The sequence below is a fragment of the Myotis nattereri genome, assembly GCF_964212035.1.
Source record: "Myotis nattereri genome assembly, chromosome: 4".
Classification (NCBI taxonomy): domain Eukaryota; kingdom Metazoa; phylum Chordata; class Mammalia; order Chiroptera; family Vespertilionidae; genus Myotis; species Myotis nattereri.
The window spans coordinates 94947078-94970926 of NC_138079.1; the positions used below are offsets into that span (position 1 = coordinate 94947078).

Sequence of the window (23849 nt, forward strand, 5' to 3'; positions counted from 1 at the left end):
GAATGAAAGGACTGAAAAGGTCATACAAAAAATAAGTGTAGTGAGATTTAGATAAAGAATAGAATTGGCCAGAGCTCATACTAGTAGAACCTCATTCATTAGCTCATTCAGCACTGAGCAAATATCTGTCGAGTGCCTGGTATCTCTCTGGCACCTAAAAGGTAACACTTGAGTGAGAACATAGATAATGAGTAAATCTGGGATCTAAAAATGGCATTTCTGCTTTGGGGGGCGGTGGTGTTGAACAGGTGATCTCATAGGTCCCACCAATCTCATGGATTTTGTAAATTTTTTATGTGATTCTGGGATTTGAAGAGACAGAAAGAAGGAAGATAAGAGGGGTTAAAGCCCTTTTGATGTATAGAGCCAGGAAAAAGATATTGAGGAGAACAGACTGTATAATAATATTGCTCAGAAGCAAGTAATGCTGAGAAAAAGGAAGAAAATGATTGTTTTTGAGCTCCCACTCAATGGTCCAGCTCTATGCTAAGTACATCCCAAATAGTTTTAGTAACTCTTCATACAACATTCTAGAGTTGATCTTATTATCTCTGTTTTACAGACCAGGAAAATGAGGCTCAGTTAGGTTAAGTGAGCTACAGCAGAGCTTCTCAAACTTGAGTGTGAATGGAAACCACCTGGGAATTATGATTTCAGTGGGTCTGGGGAGGGGGAGCCTGGGGGTCTGCATTTCTAACGAGCTCCCAGGTGATGCTGATGCTGCTGGTCTATGGACAACCCTCTGCCTAGATTGTCATAAAAATTGCACCAAGGTCATGTGACTCCAGTTCTGATCATCTTTCCATTAAACCACGCTGCTGGGAGAAACCTTGGTTATGAGTAGCCAGGTCACCTTAGTTTCAAGAGTGTGCTTTAGCACTGACAAATACTTAATCTTCCATTTTGTACTTTGCTCAATTTTTATAGCATAGGTTTATTTAAAAAAAAAATATATATATATATATATATTATTGATTTTTTACAGAGAGGAAGGGAGAGGGTTAGAGAGTTAGAAACATCAGTGGGAGAGAAACATCAATCAGCTGCCTCCTGCACACCTCCTACTGGGGATGTGCCAGCAACCAAGGCACATGCCCTTGATGGGAATCGAACCTGGGACCTTACAGTCCGCAGGCCGATGCTCTATCCACTGAGCCAAACCAGTTAGGGTCATAGGTTTATTTTTAAACTCAAAAATGCATGACTAGTCTGTGTCTGAGACATTACTAGTCTGAATGTATTGAACAAATAAAATTAAATATATGTATTCACCCTATATATTTTTTTTATTAAATTGATTGGGGTGACATTGATCAACATGAACATATGGGTTTCAGGTGTGCGTTTCTATGTTAAAAGATCTGTACATTGCACCGTGTGCCCACCACCCAAAGTCAAATTTTCTCCTGTCGCCATATATTAGGACCCCATTCTCCCCCCCAATCCCTTCCCTCTGGCAACTACCACACTGATGTTTGTGTTCATGAGTTTCAGTTTTATATCTCACATATGAGTAAAATCATATGGTTCTTAGCTTTTTCTGATTGACTTATTTCACTTAGCATAGGTCCATCCATGTTGTTTCAAATGGTACTAGTTCATCCTTTCTTATGGCTCAGTAGTATTCCATTGTGTATATGTACCACATCTTATCCAGTCCTCTATTGCAGGACAGTTTGATTGTTTCCATGTCTTGTCCACCATGAATAATGCTTCAGTGAACATAGGGGTGCATATATCTTTGCAAATACATGATTTTGAGGTTTTCGGGTCTATTCCAAGGGGAGGAATTGCTGGGTAATATGGTAGTTCTATTCTCAATTTTTGGAGGAATTGCCAGACTGCTCTCCATGGTGGTTATACCAGTCCACATTCCCACCAGCAGTGGACGAGGGTTCCCTTTCTCACACAACCTCTCCATCACTTGTTATTGCTTGTCTTGTTGATAATGGCCACTCTCATAGGTGTGATATCTCATTGTAGTTTTGATTTGAGGTGATATCTCATTGTAGTTTTGATTTGCATTTTCCTAATTGCCAGTGATCACCATATATTTGTATAAATTATTTATATGGTATATCCCGTTGTTCTTAGACCATATTTAGGTATATGTGACTGATATCAAATGTAAAACATGTGAAAGATATGACATATGCACCTCTTGTATTAATATTGTGTTAAATAGGTGACCAACAACCCATTTTGTGGGGACTCTCCCAGTTTTAAACCTAGCTAGTGACCTCAGGTATAGCTTATTGGGACACATAAGATAGATCTATATGAGATAGTTGAAATGCACCACATCTATGATTTCAGTTGGATAGGTACATTGGGTACCTCTCCATTCCCCTTATCCCTTTTGTACTGCAAGTGTGTAAGCAGTCATTTTAAAGTCTCATCCAGATTGATAACAAATTAGAAGGGACCACACACTCTGCTCTTGTATTAGTAAGGAGCCAGGCTGCCCACAAATCCAGAGCTTTGGCAAGCACCCCTCCAGGATAGAGATGCTCAGATCTGGGAGTGGGGAGTGGTGGAGTGGAGCCCCTGGAGAAGCCCACTCCCTGCTTCCAGGGAGTCAGTCAGTGAACATGCCTAGTTCCTGTCTTTGTCGGCTGCTCTTCCACTGAAGCGGGCAGGATTGGCTTTTGATGGCTGGGACCCTTGCTGCCAGCCAGGGTACAGAGCGTTTGTGTGATTACAGGAGCTCTTTGTGTATCTAATTAGCATTCTCATAAATTGCTCTGAGCCACTGGATGGGTCGCTAATAGTCTCAGCCCTGCCGTTGTCCAGCTTCCCAGCTTAATATCTCTGAGCTGCCGTTTGAGCTTGGGGTTGGGAGAGCTGGATGCCCCGCAGCGTGGGTGGCGATGAGCGCCGGTGCCTCTGTTCTCCGGATGGACACATTTGTGAGCAACCTCTATGGCCCGTCTTCTTAGGGCTGGCTTAGGAATGGCCTGGTGGTGTGGGTACGGAAATTGCCGAAGGCCCACTCACTCCTAAATATTTTCCCATTAACTCTCTACCATGTCTGAAATTCCACCACCTTTAAGAAATGGAATTCCTTTCTCAATGGAATTCCTTCTTCCCTCTTCTCCTAACTGTGCTTCTTGATTTGACATTTGGCCCATCCTTCAGGGCCTCCAGAAAGACTTCCTTAGAGCCCACAGCTCTGGCCTAGATGCCCTTTAGCTCCATACTTGTAGCATTCTTGTGGCATTTAGCAAAGCAAGTGAAGGGGTAAGCTAGAAGGTTCTATAAGTTCCTAGCTGTGTGACTTTGGGCACATTAATTTCGGAGTTCCCGTTTTCTCATCTTTAAATGAGAGTCGTTTAAAGATTAGTGTGCGAACAAACATAAAGAAACTAACCCAGTGCTTGACACGCATTAGGTGCCTACTCATTGCTGATCTGTCCATGACCCTTGCCGGTTGCAGTACACTGCATTGTAAGTCCTCGAGGGCACACCCTGTCATGTCCATTTTTGTTGCCTCTTTCTCCCCTCAGGGCTCACTAGTGGGCCTGACACACAGTAGGCGCTCAAATAAAATTAGTTGAATGAACAAATGAAAAGATTTGGTGACATTACAGATATGCTTTTGCAGGGCTATTTCTTCAATTAAATACATTTTCTGATGAAGAGGATGCTGTTTTCTTTAGGAAGGACATTAGCTATCTGTCTCTAGGGAGAGAGATGAGAGGAAGTCACTGTCCAATCAGTCTTCCCAATCCTCTAGGCCTGTAATTATTGTAAGACAGAGGCAGATTCCTCCATTGTCTAATTTGTGTGCAGTAGTATTAATATTCCTCTTTTTCTTCGTATACTTTTTAATACAAATCCTCTGGGATGGCTATAACCAGCAAGATGACATATTTCCCGGGTTTTAGCACTGGAGTGGATCATAAATTATTACTGATTTTGTGGTTTGAGGTCAAGTTGGTAAACAAGAGAAAGAGTATTCTCCATAGGGAGTGGCATACTATGGCCCAAACTATGGCCACAGCCCAAATCCAGCCACTGCCCATTCTTGAAAATAACGTTTTATTGAAACACAGCCACATCCATTCATTCAGGTGTTGTTTGTGGCTGCTTTCAATGGCAGAGTTGAGTTGTTGCAACAAAAACTCTATGACCTGCAAATCCCGAAATATTTACTATCTGTCCCTTGCTAGAAAAAGTGTGATAACTCCTGGTCTTAGACTGCCTGGAGAAAGACAAGAGGGCAGAAAATACTTAAAATTGCAAGGAAGGGAAAAGATTAAGGTGCCTAAGGGAAGAATGGAGAGCAAGGAGGGTAAGGCGGGCAAGAGCGACACAGATATATGAGTGGAAGAAAGGAAATGAGAGGAGAAGAAAATGATGAAGAGGAAAAGAATAGAAGAAAGCAAAGAAAGGGGGAAAGGGAGAGTAATAGGGGTAAAAGAAGAAGAGGAGAGATGAAGACATGAAGAAAGGAAGGGGTGGGGAAGAGAGATCAGAGAGAGAGGTGTGGTAGGTGGCCAGTCAGGCAGTGTTCAGCCTGGGCATCGGCAGGGCACGCTGGATTTGTTCAGCTGAGCACTGAGCCATGTTGCAGATGAAACTGAAGACATCTGAGAGTGTCTACTGGCTCATCTCGGCTCCGAGGTGCAGCAAGGCACAGACCACTGGCTGCCTCACTCCGGACTCAGAGATGTCTAATTGGTCTCCCGCTGGCGTCCCCGGCTAGCAGTTTTTCGTGACATAGGTCCTTGTGTCCTCAGATGACTCAGCAACACCTGATTGCAACCATTTAAAGAGATAAATGCCAAAATAAGGATGGGGGGTTGGGGAAAGGCAGTTCTGAGACTCTGAGAACTCCCTTGGAGGGGAAGAAATAGTTTTCCATTCTCTAAGTGGAAATCTTTCAACAGCCACCATTATCATTGTTATCCTTACAGACATTTATAATAATAGGTACGCTTACAGAGGGATAACCAGGGTCATAAAATCGTCTCCATCCTTATATGTATTAATTGCATTCAGTCTTCAAAATGATTAAATGGCATTAGTTATGATTATTAGTCCCTGTGTACAGGTGAGGAAACTGAGTCACGGGTAGGTTAAGGAAGGTGTCGAGCTACTCGTACATGGCAGCTCTGCTATTGGAACCTAGGCAAGGGGGCCCCAGGGCCTTGCTTTAATCATTATGTAATATTGCTTCTTTCTCTGCTGTCACCCTCATCGACATCCCTAAGGCAGGCTTTCTCATCTGGAAAGGGGCAAAGCTGTGATTGAAACACACACCAGTCAGAATCCAGATTCCGTGTCCTTCTCCTTCCCTGAAGGAACAGCATCTGTCCCCTGCAGAGGATGCTGGGAAAAATGACTTGGTGACAAAGGTTGAGGGTGGGAGAGACAGTGACCTACACTTCGTTCCATTTTTCCACGGAGAAGGAGACTTGTCCATGCCCCGGGCCCCGGCACCGTGGGAACAGGCTCAACCTAATTTTTGAAATCATTCAACCCTGGCAGTTAGGGGAAAACTCCGGGCCCAGAAGCAAGAGATGAGAAGGAATGAAACAAGGACAGCATGTAATTAAGAGGAGTCAGATGCTCGGCCCCAGCACAGGCAGCCTCTCCAGGTTCACAAAGACCCGACTTGGTCGCCCAAACTGCTTGCTTCCCACAGAGCTCCTCGGAGCTGCACAATCCCTGGCATTTCAGAAAGTTATGGTTTCTTGCTAAACATGTTTTAATCAAATTGAGACTTCAAAGGCAGAAATCACATTTTGGGCTGAGCTAGGCTAATCTGTAAATCACATCTAATCAAGTTAGCAAAGACCAGGTGCCATTGACAAAGCCATTTGCTCATTCGTTCCTTCTCCCTGTAGATCTGTGTTCAACAGAGAATAACTGAGAAGCTTCAAAGCTCAAGGTGGCGGGATATAAAAATAACTAAAGACTCCTGTTGCCCTTAACAGTAACCTTACCTATAAAGATGCTTGTGTCACTTCTGTGTCCATCAGACTCAGTTGGGGAGCCTGTGGACAACACAGAAACTGACATTTTATCCCCATGGGGCATTTTTACATCTACTCAGGGGTATTTTAATACACAATAAGATTTAAGGCCCTGGCTGATTTGGCTCCGTGGGTAGAGCGTCAGCCTGTGGACTGAAAGGTCCTGGGTTTGATTCTGGTCAAGGGCACATGCCCAGGTTTTGGGCTCAATCCCCAGTAGCAGGTGTGCAGGAGACAGCCAATCAATGATTCTCTTTCATCATTGATGTTTCTATTGCTCTCTCCCTTTCTCTTCCTCTCTGAAATCAATAAAAATATATATTTAAAGAAAGATTTAAGAATCACTCTTTAGATTAACAATGTTTAGCATTTAGGAGCATCTTATTCTCTGATCGGCAAGTACTGCGTACATATGCCCCTGGCCAAAAGTTCACCCGTTTGAAGTCCATGAAACTGGGTGTTGGCCCTGTGTTTCATTCGTCCTCCTTCTCTCAGGGCTCCTAACTGGGTTTCCATATCCCCAGCCCTTGGCGATTGTGAAAACCTGAGACCAAATGGTGTGGAACTTGGAGGCGTCCGTGTGCACAGTGACCACAGTAAGGAGCATAGGAGATACGGTGTGGGGTGTGAATGGAGGAAGTCGTCAAATAGGCTTGAATGTCAAGCTTCCTCATTCAGAAAGGAACAACATAGACATGAAAGTGTTTGTTGCTTCCAAAGGTTTCATTTTCATGTAATAACTGTCAAAAATACAGCAGGCAAGACGGAAAGACCCACATTTGGGCAGACAATGACCTACTGCTTTTATTGATTATATTCAATAGGAAACCAGATTTGGACCCGATGGCTCTCCTGATCCCGTACACATGTGAATGTGGACCCATTTGAAACCACCAGGGAGGTGTGGGTTGAGATCATTCCTGGTGGTGGGTTGACTGAGTCTAATTTTTTTCCATGCACTGGAACCTCATTTATACACAAAATACCAGCTTTGATGATATAAACCCAGAGTGGTGATTAATGACACTTTTGATGCCCCAGCAATGGACACCTCCTATGACCTAGAAAGGAGTTCAGCACAAACTACTTATTTGGAAATGAAGTTTTTCATCAGAAGAAAGTATCCACCTTAAGCATAAAGTAGAAGTGAAGGGCCTACCTGCTTTGCCACTGGGCTGTGACTTAGATGGTACCATAAAAATTAGACTTGTTTATCTCCCTCTTAATTTTAACTAGAGATATCGTTGGAATAATAATGAAACAGTACTTTCTTAAGAAACAGGTAAAATCTATAAATATTCCAGAGAGTCATTGACTGCCCCTCTGAGTTGAAGCGCCAAGGGTATTTATCTGTGTAAGTTCTCAGAGAATTTTCCAATAGGTCCCTTGAGATCTGCAGTTGCAGTGTTTACTACCAATCTGACACCAGGATTGGAATAAGACTGCAGTGCCAATCTTATTCCTGACAATCAGTGAATGGCTCAAATCAGGAACACCAAATGTCAAGACAACCATTAAAGTTGAAATACAACATAATGAAGGACTTGCTGGTAAATCAAACATTGATGTCATAGAACCTCACATAGGAGTGACAGGATGAATAAACAGTGGCCCCAACTCCCTCTCAGTCTACATTTTTAAAAACACTTTGATTTGGCAAAGCAGTATAATATACCTAGAAAAGCATCCCAATCCACTACCGCAACGTAATTGTTTTCAATATATAATTACCTTCTGGTCCTTGCTACTTGCAGACATGTTTTTTTAAATAATTATTGGTTATGGACACTTTTATATTCCACTATTCCACTTGCCAGTATATTTTAAACATTTTTTCACTTTACATAATCTGGTCCTTATAATTAATTTTTGCATAAAATATCATATTCATTATTAAATAATATTTCATACTTTATTTTCTTAATGTTAAACATTTTTTGCTCATATAGATAACTAGAGGCCCGATGCATGAAATTTGTGCAAGTGTAGGCCTTCGCAGCCACGGCTGCCTGGATCCCTCCCTCGCAGCTGAGGCTGCTGCCTGGATCCTGCAGCTGCAGCAGAGGCTTCGTCCTGGAAGGGCATCCGGTCTAATTAGCATATTATGCTTTTATTATTATAGATGATGGAAGGAACATCTTCATACCTGTTTTTTTTTTTATTAATTCTCTGTGTAACAAATTCTTAACTGTGGAGTTTGAAAGGCAAATGGCTACAACTATCCCTAGGAATCTTGATTTCTAGTCATATTACTGCCCCAAAAGGTTGTTGCCAAATAAATTTACTATTAATAATGAGTCACTGTACCAAGTTCAGAACAATGTAGCAGCTCTGAGCATTGTGGTTCTTTTTGCTATTACAGAAGGTATGATGTGCTACCTCACGGTTGCCTTCATTTGAATTCCTTTGAATACTGGAGAAAGACAGGAGGGGGGAGGTCTGAGTTGTCTTTTCATCTAGTTTTTGGCCATTTAACTATTTTACATATACATTCCAATGAGAATTTCCTATTTCTTAGTAATTTGCTAAAACTTTTATTATTTCACACACAAAAAGTCATAAATGTAGCATCAGGGGTGTCGCTAAGAACAAAGGCTAAGAACAAAGGCTTTGGGTTGCAAGAAGTGATTTTTACTTGCTCCATGACCTTGGGGAAGTTACCCTTTTTAATGGCCAGTTTCCTCCTCTTTCAATTGGGGATTCTAATGACACCAACCTCACCAACTTGAATGGTATGAGACTACCCACTGTGTATCATAGGTGATAACAATGGTGACGATCTTAAATTGGGGTTTATTCTTATTCACATATATGTTTTTCTTACTTAAATAATGATCTGCTAACTGTGGCCCACTGCCAGCTTTGTGAATGATGCTTTGTTGGAACACAGACGCATCATCCGTGCACTCCGCGTGCCTGTGGCTTCCTTTGTGTGGCAGGAGCAGAGTTGAGCAGTTGTGACAGTCACCATCTGGTCCATAAAGCTGCAAAAGTTTACCAATTAGCCCTTTACAGAAAAAGATTGCTGACCTCTGGCTTAAATTACAAAAGTAAAAAATGTATTCTTTAAAAATTATTTTAAAATTCCAACAGTTTGGATGAAATTAACATAGTACATACCTTTTTATCCTTTAAGACTCTTTTTATTTTCTCTGTAAACAGTTCATATTTCTAGAAAAGGTATTTCTTTTTCTGGATAGAAGTATTGTTTCTGTTCACTCTACTTATTATGCCTCCTCTTGACTCCCCAAATGCAAGAATACCTTCACCTTTAGTATGCCACTCTTATTCTATTTTTGCTTTCTATCAACTGTAATGTACAATCACTCTCTGGCACAAAGCTCAATGTGCAATTCATTTTTATACCACTGTGTAATTACCACCCAGATCCAGATCTGGAACATGGCCAGCACCCCAGAAAGCTCTCTCATGGCCCCTCCCAGCCAACATCCCCCCAAAAGGTAACACCACTCTGTTCTCCGTGATCATGGACAGCTTTTGCTTCTTGAATTTCAAATAAATGGTAGAATTATATAATGTATATTCATGTGTATCTTTTGTGGCATTAGTCCATACTAATGAGCTAACTACAGCTCATTATTTTTCATTACTGCGTAGTATTCCATTGTGCAAACATATTACAGTTTAGTTGTACATCTGCTTTGATGGACACTGTGTTAGTCTTTGTTTTTGTCTGCTTTGAAAATCTCTGCACATTTTTGTGCACGTAGGCACTTAGCTGTTTGGGAATACACGTAGAAATGAAATTGCTGGGTCATAAGTGCACATATACTCTGCTTCCGTAGATACTCCCAGTAGATAGTTTTCAGAAGTACAACAAATTTCCATTCCCACCGGTAATGCATGTGGCTCCTCTATTTCTGCGCGCCCTGTTTCTATCTTCTAGGAGAGAGGTAAAGCAGGCTTGCATAACTGAGCTCTGGGTGTGTTCCTCGGTGGCCGTGTGGGTGGATATCATTGTACAATCATAATGAACAGTGGCCCCAAGTAGCCAATAGTTTACAGATGCAGATTTCTTCCCCGGCTTCCTTAATTCATGACCTTGATTCCTCTCACTTGACTTCAGCTGCATCATTTGTAGAATGGGGCAAAAAGTTACTAGTGTCTGCCCTACATACTTACCTGAGTTGGAATCTGTATGTAACTACTCCCCTACCCCTATATGCTCTCCCACTCATCCCTGGCTCTGGTCTCTCTGCCATCCGGTACTTCTGACCTATGATAAGGGGGACGGGAGACAGATAAGAACTGCCTCCCCCCATTTTTCCCCTTCTGTTCTTCACCCTTCTTCTTTTCTCTCTCTCCCCTTCTTCCTCTTTCTTCCCTTTGCTTTTCTTTCTGCTTTCTCTTCTTTCTCCTTCATGCCACAACCAAGTCTTGAATGCCCATTAAACTCACACGCACTGTCCTAGGCAAGGGGAATGCAGATAAAACGGGGATGGGCTCCTCTGCTTAAGGACCTTGCAGTCTCAGGAAGCTTATTAAGAGCTCTTCAATAGAAAGGGAGCTAAAAGGCAGTGACGTCATTTTACTTGCTGAGAAAAAGATATTTTTTGGCATGGGATGTGGAATTTTTGCTATCCTTTTTTTATCTTCTTACATCTATAGCCTTTTAAAACACAAGGATCCCTTTGTGATATTAAAAAGCCCTCATGCTCTTACACAGTGAGTCATAGGAATTAGAGGACTATTGATTGAGAAAATGTGCAATGTCAAAAAGTTACTGTGAATTCATTTGTGCTCACAAATGCATATGCCTTTTAAGTCATACCAACTTGACCATCTCTATGTGTAAGAGACAAATTAGTTAAGCAGACTCCAGAAGTGCTTGTTAAACACAGAATTTCCTGGACTTCTTGAAAATGTTCTACAGTCATAACTCCAGATAATTATTTCTCACCAATTCTACCCTCGAATGGAAAATTGAGACCACATACATCATTTGATGTCTGATGGAGTTGCCCAATTCTTGCTCCTATTTTTCCTTTTTCTTCTTTAAGAGACACAGGTTGAGGACCTGTGTGCATAAAATTCCCCAACTCCAGCTTGCACGGTTGATCACGTGGCCTTCTAAAATCCCAGCCAGGTGGCGACAACCCGCAATGAATTCCACGGTGCTCGAGCTCCATCCACAGAGCAGAGACCTCAACTGGAAGGTGGAACATTTATGCCAAAGACAGCCTGTCTCTGCATATAACTGGATATATTTAAGCCTATTTTTATTCTGGTTTTGTGACTTCTCAGCATTATACAAAAATGGAATATTCTGACATTTAAATAAGGGAGATTTATCTTCCAAAGTTATTCTATTTGTGTCTAGAATCTTGTATTCTTCCTCTCCCTGGCTCCCCAGCCCACACCAAAGGTATTTTTTTTTCTCCTTAGCAAGTTGTTCAGTGACCCTCGGAGATTATGGATACAGAGATTCTAGGCTCCAGATGTTATTATTTCCAGATCCAAGTCATCTGACTTAAACCCAAGAGTTTAGAATTAACGAAACTAAAGTCCCAAGGTCAGTGATAAGATGGTCTGGCTGACCTTACGCTGTTTCAAGGCCACATATTAAATCCCAGATCTGACCAGTGGCTTCCTTCCAGGGCAACTAGGCAAGAAACAGAGTTGGCCTGAAACCTGCAGACCCCAAGCTGTCCTCACTCCCAACCGCAGTTCAGAGCTCACAGTGGCTGAATCTGTTCTCCGGGAGAACGGGAGGCTGCCGATGATGGTGCCCCAGATTTTCTACAAAGAAAATTGTTCCTTTGCCATATCCAATTCCATTCGGGCTTCTGAGAAACTCCAATTGCACAGTCCCTGGACAAGACATGAAACAGGATTGAAATGGGGTCAGTTCCCCTCTTGGTGTTCACAGCAAACCCTAATGGGATCACCAGCAACGTCAGTCTGACGTCTTGGCTGTGGATAGAAGCCGGTTCCCCGTGGGGAACCATGGGACTCTGTTGCTGGGACCTTTGCTTAGAACATGCTTGCCCCCTGGGTCAGCCTTGATTTCCGGGTTCCAGAGACTATACCTGACCCTTTTGCCTGTGACTTCACAGATTCTTTCCTGTCTTGGTCTCTTGCTGATTCTCAGATCAGTGAATCACCAGCTAAACAAGAAGGAAAGCCTCATTTACAGTCAGCACACCTTTTTTTCCTATTTTTTTATTATTAATTTCAGAGAGGAAGGGAGAGGGAGAGAGAGATAGAAACATCAATGATTAGAGAGAATCATTGATCAACTGCCTCCTGCACGCCCCCTCCTGGGGATTGAGCTTGAAAACAGGGTATTTGTCCTAACTGGGAATCGAACCCGGTACCCTTCAGTCCACAGTCTGACGCTCTATCCACTGAGCCAAACCAGCTAGGGCATCACACTTTTTTTTAAATCCTCAACAAGATTATTTGTGTTTTTTATTGATTTTTGAGAGAGAGGGAGAGGGAGGGAGGGAGAGAGAGAGAGAGGGAGAGAGAGAGAGAGAGAGAGAAAGAAAGAAAGAAATATTGACGTGAGAGAGAAACATAAATCAGTTGCCTCCCTTACACACCCAGATTAGGGATTAAGCCTACAATCGAGGTATGTGTCCTGACCAGGAATCAAACCCACAGCCTTTTCGGTGTATGGGACGAAACTCCAACTGATTGCATTTCTCAGCCAAGACTTCAGTCAACACACTTTTATGGACCCACCGACTATGTGCCAAGATCTGTGCCAGGGACTGGAGATTCAGGAAGAACAAGGAAAGATCTTCACCCTGAATAAACTCACCTCCCAATGGGGAGGACATAGAAGCAATTGATAATTATACTTGAGTGTGACGGATTTTCTATTGACAAGATATCCTGATGCCTCAGGAGAAACTGTGGTCTCTTACCAACATCCCTGTGTATTCAGGGAAGACTTCCTGGAGATGGAGACCTCTGAGCTATGAACTCCACATATAGCCATTGCCAAGTTTTCAGCATGATACTACGCAGCTGGTATATCCATAATAAATTGTTATGGTGCTGGTGATACTGACAGTTGTTACATATCTTGGAAGCAGGAGAGTTTAATCTGGACATTCGGCCTGCCTCTGAGGCCATGACCCGACTCTACTAGTGGTTGTGTTACTGGGGTAACATTTCCTGGTGACCTTCCTCTACACTATAGCGCCATTGTTCAAATCTTTCATCCCTCACCTACCTGTAACAGCCTGCCTTCTGTTATATGTGAGGACACACTGGGCTTCCGTGGGCAACAGTTGAAGAATCTTGGGTCCACCAAGCACACAGCTGGTCTCATCCAATGGCCCCACTGTTCCCAGGCTACCCCAGACTTCTTAGCATGAAAGCTGAGTCCTTTGCAATGAGCTCCTGCCCTTCAGGCTCCTTCTTTGATCACTTCTTCCTTCCCCCAAATCTCTGATCTCAAAACACTCCACGTTGTTTTCCTGCCTATGGCCCTATGCAAATTCAATCATCTTATCTTGCCGTAAGTACTGGTCTGCAGGTCTGTCTCTCAGGACTCTGAGCTTGTAGGGGCCAAAGACTGTGTTATCCATCTCTGTGTACAAATACAGAGATGCTGACTCCATGCTAAGTGCTTAAGAAATTTAATGAACAGATGGATGGATGGATGGATGGATGGATGGATGAAAATGAGTGAGTGAATGAATGTGGGAAGGAGTAAGTCAAAACTAAATGACATCAATCAGTTGGAGTGTCGGCGCATACACCAAAAAGCATTAGTTGCCTTGACCAGAAATGAAACAAAATATTAAACCCAGCTTCTACAAACCACATACTATTTCTTTCCATACGATCACTGCCTAGGGTCAGGTGCTTTGGCCACAGACCAAGGGAAGAAAATATGCAGATGTGTGCCTGCAAGGATACATGTGTGGGCCGGTTTTAGAAGATGTACTGCAGCAAAGTCTCAGGCCCTGCGTGAAACCTAAAGGGTATAGGTCCACAACTGACTGTTCACCACTGACCTGGGGGAGAAATGCTCAACAGTCTGATGGCTGGTCACATTGCATGCTGTAAATCCTTTCCGGAAGCAATGCCCTTAGTGCTCAGACAGTCTTAAGAACAGGCTGAGATCTAATCTGAAAAGCAACTGCAGTCCCTGGGGAGGTGGGGAGAATGAGTCTGAGGGCTAAATAAGGATTTCTCTTACCATTGAACATAGATTCTTCTTGGAGGCCTACGCCTTCTCTCCGGACATGCATCCTTGGACTCAACAGGCTCCACGGGAGGGCACGGGAAGGAGAATGTGATCTACCCAGTGCCCCAGCCTCCCTGGCTTGAGGCAGGAAATAATGTGATCACCAGCAATACTAATTGCATAACAAGTGTGTTCCAGGCACTGCACGTGTGCACCCTCATTGAATTCCAACTAAACTCCCACGTGGTAGATGCTGTTTTCCTAGGTTTGGTAGCTGTTAGATCTGGTGCTCAGAGAGATTGAGCAGGTTCCTTCGCCTCTCTGGCCCCGTCTGTAAAATGGGTGTGATAATGGCACCAGCCACCTTAAGTTGATATGAGGGCTTGTGGCTTAATTTCAGAAAATTCTATAGAGGGCCTGGAAGAGAAGATAATTTATGTAACTTTGTTAAGTAAAAAGAATTGAAAAGTTGATAAATGCATGGGTGTGGGGATGGATATATAAGAGGAGTATCTGGCTCAAGATCAAGTGGGTAGCACCTGTTGAAGGTGGGAGTTGAATGCAGGCGGCCTGGTTCTCATACTCCCCCCTGTGACTATGTAGCCCTTACAGGATGATTCAACACGCTCCCCAAACCCTCGGGAAAGGGCACTACCATTTGTAGCTCATTCCAGTGTTTTCTGCCTGAAACCTTCTTTCCTGTGATGTGCTGGATGGTGTCTACTTAAATTTTTATTCATTAATTTTTGCAAATCTGAAAGCCGTGACTTCTGCCTTGTGAGCGAGTGGATGGATGATGTGAGAGTCCATGCTGGTGGGTGGGCCCGCTGTCTGTGTCCTTTCTGCACAGGATTCGGTCTGACCAATTCTGTATGTTTCCTGCAGCCTCTTGCAGCATCACCCAAAGTGCTAATGGCAGCAAGTCTCAGACATACGTGTGCACAGAGCTGTCTCTGAAATCCTCGCCTGTTCCCTTCTAGATTTTACATCTCTCTGGCTCCTGCTTCTGGAAGCCCCACCACGCTGCCTTTTAACTGGCAGCTTTAGGGAAGAGAGAGAGAGAGGTCTGTGACACCTGGTTTGACACACAGCCTTCTTAGGAAGGCACAGAACTCCGAGGCTGGCAGAGAGACCCGTGCTGGCAATGCCTTCTTCCCTGAAGATAGATGTAGGAAGGTCCTCTGAACAGGTGTAACTTCCATGGATACAAAGGTATCTTCAAGTGCGCGTGAGCTTCCTGTCTGTCATTAGAGGTATAAATAGAGGGAGGGAGAGAGAGCTCTGGGCTCTCAGGTGCAGAGAGCGAGACAATACAGGGCTGGCTGCAAACTGAACGCTGCTCAGGCTCCCTCTCCTCCCAGGAGAGCTCTTAGCTTTTGTCTTTGCAGCGAGAATGAGTCTGCTGCAGGAAAGACATTTAATTGTCCCATTTACCAGCTCCAGTTTACAAGATCACGTCGACAGGGATCACGGCCTCTTTGTAACGGAGCAACTGACAGCCAAATGAACATCACAGCGCTGCTCCTCGGAAAAATGGCACTTGCCGCTTTGCCAGCCGACGACATGCAGACGCCCAGCTTCTTACGCTGGGGCCCACTGCACGTTCCCTCTTGCTCTGCATTTTCTCTATTTATGTGGCAGAAACGCTCACCCCACAGACCTGCGCGTTTTGCAGTGCTTCCCCATTTAAGCCTGGGGTTGTAAGGAAAGAAACAAACGGAAAATACGGGTTCAGCGCTTGCTATGAGCTGCAGGCCACAAGAAACACCAAAATCCTAACACATGGTCCCTCGTCTCCCTCAAGGAGATTACAATATACTTGAGTAAATTAAAAACAAAATAAAGCATTTGAACTGCAGTTCAGTACACGCGTAGCAGAAGGCTGTGAGGCAGGAAGTGAATAACTGGAAAGTGATTGGAACAGGCTGCAATTGGCATTGAGAACTGCGTTTTGTTCTCCTCTCTGGATGTGGGTCTGGTTTACCCAGTGGACTTATTCAAACAGAGAGGCGGTTTTGGGGCAGAGGGCAAGGGAAAGTCTTGATATTCACATTCTGAAAGGAATCAAGATGATGTGTCTTATACCTAGGCTGACCCTGTTACAGGCGCACAAGCCTGGCTGTCTCTGAGACAACAGACAGCAAAAGGAAGATGTGCTGGGAATGTGACAGAACGTGGGGAAAAGACCCACTTTTGTGTCCCCACAGACTCCAAAGTGTGGGAAGTCGGCGGCACACAGTATTTTTGAGGGGATGGCCTCAGAGTTTTTTGACAAGACGAACCCATACTGTAACTCGCGGCGTTGAGTGGATAATGAGATAACATGACAGTGTCTCCCATGATGTTTGCAGCTCTGCGGAAGCACCAGGGGCTGCTGGGAGGAGAGGACTGGAAATCAGGATAGCCCTTCCCATCACTTTGCCTGCACCACTGAGTAACCAGCGCCCTTCCTTGAGAAGAACTTCTAAAGAGGCACATTTCCTATTTTCTCCTTCCATGAAACATATGCGGTTTAAATCCTGATTACAAAAGTTGTACATGCGTATATGGTTGTGGGACAATGGAAAACCCAAGGCCCATGTGCCCTTTCATGCGGCAAACACAGAACTCAGGATTACATGCAATTGCACATACGCACATTCACGCCCTCCCACACTCCCACAGTGCACAAAGTGAAAAAGAAAGGGAATTCTTTAGACGCCAGAAACAGAGGGGACTCAGATGTTCCCATGGCATTTTTCATCAGCGGTGCGGCATCTAAGGGGAGACGGCCTTTAACATCCACTTGGGTCCCTGGATCATGCAAGGGAGTAGAAAATGATACCACTGCATGAGGCTGAGACCTCCAGCGAGTCAACGCATCTGGGAAAAGGAGATTAGATAAAACTGTCCATCAAAGTGAAGGAAGTACAAGAAGGCTTGCCATCTGTTTGAAGCTCTGAGAAATTAACACCAAAATGAGTATGGAGGTCTAAATGTATGCTACTGAAATGGTGTGGTAATTACAGTAAACAAATTTCATACTAAAGCTGGTGCATTGCAAGTCCCTGGGTCCGTGATGGAAGCAAACCCAGAACCCCGCAGCGGGGGCACTTCTATAGCCCAGGATGCTTGGGAGCCCTCTGGGTGTAGGGGGAGAACCAGTCTGCTGAAGATGAGCTCGTAATCAAAAGTTACTAATGTCACAGGGAGGCAAGCCACCATGAGATGCAGCACACACAACCAATAAGGTGGGAACCCCAAGAACCAAGGGAGTGGGGAGGAGGCAGGGCAGAGAAAAACCCAAAGACTGTAGGGTTGAATTATTAAATATAAAAGTTTAAAAAATAACAGAGGAGTAGGACATTGTGATCAAAAGAACTGGCAGATGTACCACAGTTTTCTAATCCATTCATCTGTCGATGGGCACGTAGGCTGTTTCCAAATCTTAGCTGTGGTGAATTGTGCTGGGGGTGGGGTGGGGGGGGTAGTAAGAGATCAACCGAAGGACTTGTATGCATGCATATAAGCATAACCAATGGACACAAGACACTGGGGGGTAGGGGAGGCTGGGGGAAGGTCGGGGGGCGGGGAGGAGACAATGTACTACTCTTTGTAATACTTTAAGCAATAAAAAAAAATTTAAAAAACTGGCAGAACTTTAAAAAAAGGCAGATGAGTGTCACAATTAAAATAGATGAAAATTAAAACAGAAAGCTAAGTATTACTAATGAAGGAATAAATGAACTGGAAAGTGTGCAAATCATCTAATGGCAGGACAGAGAGATAAAGGAATGGGAAATATTAAAACAAAGTTAATAACCTAGAGGATAGAATGAGAGGGTCCAGAATAGTTTAAACAAAATTGTCAGAAGCGAAAAAAGCCAGGATTATCATGTGTCATTAGAGAATTGTGTTACCACTCACTGCACACCTTATTAGAATAGCTAAAATCCAAAACGCGGAGAACATTAATCAACGTGGGTGAGGATGCGGAGCAACCCCCATTCACTGCTGGTGGGAATGCATGATGCCACGGCCACTTCGGAAGGCAGTTTGGCGGTTTCCGACAAAACTAGACATGCTAGTAGTCTCACCGTGCAATCTAGCGATATGCTCCTAGGTATTTACCCAAATGCATTGGAAACTTGCATCCACAGACAAAACCTGCACAGAATGTTTATAGCAGCTGTATTCATAACTGGTTAAACCAGGGAGCAGCCAAGATGTCCATCGGCAGGTGAATGGACAAACAGACTATACATGTATGCGATGGAATATTATTCCGCAATAAAAAGAAGCAAGCTATCAAGTCATTGAACACATGACTTGATACAAAAGAACCTAAGTACATTCTGTTCAGTGAAAGAAGCTTGTCTGAAAAAGCTACATACTACATGGTTCCATCCATATGATGTTCTGGAAAAGACAAAGACCAGTGATTGCCAGGGGGTGGGATGGAGGGAGGGAGCGATGAATAGTTGGAGCACGGGACTTCTAGGGCAGTGAAAATACACTATGATACTGCAATGGTGGGTGCTTAGCATTAAGTACTCATCAATACCCACAAACCTACAAAGCAAAGAGTGAACCACAATGTAAACTGTGGACTTTAGTTAATAGTAATGTATCAAGATTGGTTCATAAATTGTAAAAAAAAAAAAAAGCCTCTATCAATGTCAGAAGTTAATAGGGGAAAGTGAGAGAAATGGGGGCTAGGAGTATGTGGAAACTCTCTGTACTTTCTACTCGAAAAATGAAAGTCTATTAATTTTTTTAAAAAAGATAGGATGGCGAGAGTTAATACGCCAAGCAGCAATGGGTGAGATTTTTCCAGAATTAAAGTTATGAGTCACCAGGTTGAAAAGCAGAGCAAATAAAACAAACCCACACCCAGATTCCACACCACAGACAAAATGAAATTCTCAGAAGCGAGTAGAGAGAAAATAGAAATTACATAGCAAGTAATTACGGGCCGGCTTCTAATAACAGCTGCAGTCTAGATCAGAGGAAAACTCATAACATCTTCAAAAGGTCAAGAAACAATAACTGCCGATGGAGCTTTCTGTGTCCCATCGAATCAGTCAAGAGCTAGAACAAACCACCAGCAATACACACTGATTCCCCGAAACATAAAAAGGGAACAGTAGAGCAGTATGGAAACAGTCATTTGATTAAGTTCTTCGAGAGGGATCCAGTAATCAGGGGGACTATTTCCTTTGTTTTTGCTCTGCATGTCTCTTGTATCTTAGAGATCACACACACACACACACACACACACACACACACACACACACAGGTGCTCGCACACGCACGCACGCACTTCTAGCTTCCACTTAGCATTATGTGCAGAAGCCTTGATTGTCACTGCCCTTGAAGGGTGGTGTGTAAAGGCTGGATCCTAGTCGAAGTGCCATAGTTGAGTGAATTGCTAGACAGTTAGTATGATTGCTAGGCATTCAGATCAGAAAATTTCCTCCTAAATGGCAACTGGATAAAATGCACATAAGAGAGAGACAAAATAATGCTAAGCATGCTTATTACCTTATTTCTTTGAAAACCCCACTTGCTTCTTTAAGTGCTGACTGGAGCAGGGGGTGTTTAATTTACCAGGGGCCATTCAGAGCCGGTTGGGGTGTTTCCTTTCAATCAATGCTTTGAGGCCTAAGTGCATAGTTTGTGGGTGACCATTTGGAACAATCCTGGATGTTCTTTTTAAGGAAGAGGGAAGCCCTGGCTGGTTTGGCTAAGTGGATAGAGCGTCAGCCTGTGGACTGAAGGGGTCCCGTGTTTGATTCCTGTCAAGGGCACATGCCTGGGTTGCATGCTCGATCTCCGGTAGGGGGCGTGCAGGTGGCAGCCGATCAATGATTCTCTCTCATTATTGATGCTTCTATCCCTCTCTCCTTCTCCCTTCCTCTCTAAAATCAATAAAAAAATATTAAAAAAATAAAATAAAATAAAGGAAGAGGGAAGAAGAAACTAATATATTTGAAGATGATGGTGTGCCAGGAATTGCGCTGGGCATTTTCTTCACAACAGTACCACAAAGGCTGCAATTTAATGAGTTCCTGTGATTCAGGCAGTACATTTTGTAATTTTACATATGTGAGTTGGATCCTCACCACAAATGTGGGAAATAGGCAGTGTTATTATACCCATTTCACAGGCAGGATAACTGTAGCTCCGAAGGCACAGCTAGTGAGTGATGAAATCATAACTGGACTGCAGGTCTTTCTACTGTAGCTGGCTGCCAGTTTAGCCCATGTCCTGCTCCAGGATCGGGTGTGTTTGAGGTTGAGATAGAGAAAAATAGGATGGGCAGAACATAATGATAATGACATGAACAAACAACAAAAAAAACATACAAAAAGGCAAAAAAGGGACTGTGCCAAACTATACATTATCTCATTTCATCTTCCTACAACAGACAGTAAGTAGGTATTATTATCATTACCTTCACTCAACAAGTGAGTGATGCAGACCAGGAAAGCTCAGTAATTTGCCTTCAGGTTACACAGCCACAGGTCATGGATGTGTATCCCAAACCCAAAGATGCTTGCCCCAGAGTGCATGCCCCGCTTCTCACTGCCTGTGGGTCGTATCTTCTGTGCAGGTGAGATGGAGGAGCTGGAGACGCTGTGGCTCACAGGGATCTGCCACCACGAGAAGAACGAGGTGATGAGCAGTCAGCTGGACATCGACAACATGGCAGGCGTGTTCTACATGCTGGCGGCCGCCATGGCCCTCAGCCTCATCACCTTCATCTGGGAGCACCTCTTCTACTGGAAGCTGCGCTTCTGTTTCACGGGCATTTGCTCTGACCGGCCGGGGCTGCTCTTCTCCATCAGCAGGGTCAGTACCCCTGGCAGCCACTTCCTTTTGCAGTAGCAGGTCCAGGGAAGCATCAGGTGTCCAGAGAATCAGGGGGTCTTGACTTTTTGCAGGAAAGGGTCTGAATCTTGGGCGTTTATAAGCCGCGGTTTGCAAACCCAGATGACTATATTAGCCAGAAAAGAAGGGTGAATGGGGGAAGCAGGCTGGGCATAAGAAAGGCAGCACCAATGATGTGAAAAATAGCTTCTGAAATTGGGTGTCTGGGTGAGGGAACAATGGAGGATCCCAGGACCTGTGACAAACTGTGCATAATGCTCACCATGCCTGAAGGGGCAGTCCTCCTCAGTGGAGGACGGGAATGCAGAGCGAATATCATCAGGTCTTATTTGTAAAAGAGAAAATAGTAGTCTGATTTTGTGTGAAACCTTTCTATTTTAAATATTAGTAACTAATTCCATTAAAACACACACACAAAACATCATGTGGGCCAAACAAAGCAGTCTGTGGCCTCCATTATTAGCACCCAGGCATGCTATGCCACACTACTAACATCCCTAGGCAGGATGCGACAGTGTGCGCATGCGTTCCAACAGAACGTGCAGGACAAAACGTAATCTGCACACACAGCCACGCTTTGTGCACACACCTTAACAAAACACGGAAAGCATGTGCAGTGCAATAGTGTCTGCAATGAAACCAGACGTGAAGACCCATGAGAAAATGCACACACATCAAACATGACAAATTACACATTCAACCCAACATAAACTACAGCACAGAGTACACAGGCGATGGGAGTTCCCATGCAATACAAGAAAATCTCCTTTTATTCTGTATAACATGGCATGTGGGTGTTGCCATAAAAAGCACATGTGACATAATTCACCAGTAATGATAACCATCATGGAAAATGCTTATATTTGTGAAGCACATATATGTTCCAGGCACCTTATAAGAACTTTATACCCTCTATTTCATGTAACCTACAAACCAACTCTATGTAATTAGCTTACAGATGGGGGAAACTCAGAGTTATGAGATTAGGGGTATTACCCGAGGACACACAGTTGTGGTGGAGCCATGGTTTGAATCTAAATAGTGTACCATCCAGAGCCCACACTCTTTACACATCCAACAAATAGCAAATGCAAGCAACACGAGAGATTTGATACAAATCATACTATACAATATATATGTGCATGCAGCTCATATAATGTGTTTACATATTCAACACAATCTAGTAATTTACTTGCATCATAATAAAAGCATATACATACATATTGTTTATTCATCATCTAACATAGTAGAACATTATCTGTCTACTAGAGGCCCAATGCACGAAATTCATGCAAGGGGCTCGGTCCTCACAGCCTTGGTGGCTTGCCTCGGCCCTCACAGCCCTGGCTTCATCTGGAAGGTTGTCCAGAAAGATGTACGGAAGGTCGTTCAGCTGCCCAGTCTAATTAGCATATTATGCTTTTATTATTATAGATTTTGTATCAATCATCTGTCTGTCCATCTCTTTCTCCACCCATTCGTTCATCCATCCATGCATCCATGCATCCATCCATCCATCCATCCATCCATCCATCCATCTATCCATTCATCCACCTATTCATTCATCCATCTGTTCATTCATCTGTCTGTTCATCCATTCATCCACCCATCTATCCATCCATTCCATTCAATCTATTTATCTCCCTATTTCTCCCATTTACTGTCCTTGGAATTTTTTTTCACATGTGTTTAATGAATTTGGATTTGAAACATGGTGAAAAATATTTCTTAAAAACATCTAATTTTATATGCTAAGCTTTATTGAGGAAGCTAAATCATTGTTTAAAAAGGAATTTTTGTATCCTTAGCATTTAGTGATTTTAAAAACCTCGGAGATTCAGAAGGTACACATTAGCTTAGTGAGGAGGATTTATTTTCTCCATTCAATGGCACTGTAAACTTGAGTTTGGTGCAAATACGTATTTCTTAATTAGCTTGATGGCATCTAAACACACAGATTGCTTAAAAATAACAGTGTGCGTGCATATAGCTAGGTATGCCAACTTTAAGCTAATTCTCTCTGCCAATTACTAAAGGCTTTCCATATCCAAAGATTCTGGGATTATTATGGGCAAACGCATACTGTTGCATTTACTTATAAATCCTGCTTGTGTTTGGAAGAGCATTTCCTCTGTCTGAGATACCATTAAGGAAGCCAAGTTGATAGGATCATTATTATAAGAAATGAACTAAATCCCTCATTCCTGTTCCAAGCATCTTGAAGAATGGGAGTGTTGGTGGGGCAGGGGGGGGGGGGGGAGTGGGGAGAAGAGACGGAGCCCACAAGAGCAGCTGTTGTTGTGTTGTGCATTGACGGGCTGGAAGAGCTGGAATTTGAATATCAGCCTCCCTTCCCTAAGCCAGAGTAGACCCCTCATCCCATAGGACCACTGAAGGGACCTGTGTGCCCCCTTGAAACTCCCAGCAATCCTCACTCGTGCCCCCAACGATTGCAGGGAGCCCTCCAACAGCAACTGCCCTCCCTCCTTCTCCCTAGATGAGATTTGTCTTTTAAAATAAGCACAGCCTTGTACGTGTGAATAAAAAGATCTCATCCTTAATGTACTTTTCTCATTCCAAGTTTACCTAATAAATCTCTCTCTCATTTATTAGGGGAACTCAGAATGGGCTTAGCCCCCGATGCTGTACCTAGAAGGGCTTCTGGGTTGCTAAAAAGTGCTCTTCCTTTTCTGGTCAAGGGCCAGCACACATTTTTTAAACTGGTCTGATGTGCACATGCACACACATGCCACCTTACATATATGCTTGCATACAGTGCAGAGAACACACACCGAAGCGAAAGTGTCTTCAGTGTGTACACACCATCA

General features: G+C 43.5%; 1 protein-coding gene across 2 annotated transcripts in view; it reads left to right on the forward strand.

Annotated features, from left to right (window-relative positions):
- The window catches only part of GRIN2A (glutamate ionotropic receptor NMDA type subunit 2A), a 371825-nt gene that overhangs the window by 340964 nt on the left and 7012 nt on the right, over nucleotides 1-23849 (forward strand). For both annotated transcript variants that reach the window (XM_081089521.1, XM_081089522.1), the window contains one exon: nucleotides 20744-20982. In XM_081089521.1, the coding sequence (XP_080945647.1) occupies nucleotides 20744-20982 (239 nt within the window). The remainder of the gene's footprint in view (nucleotides 1-20743; nucleotides 20983-23849) is intronic.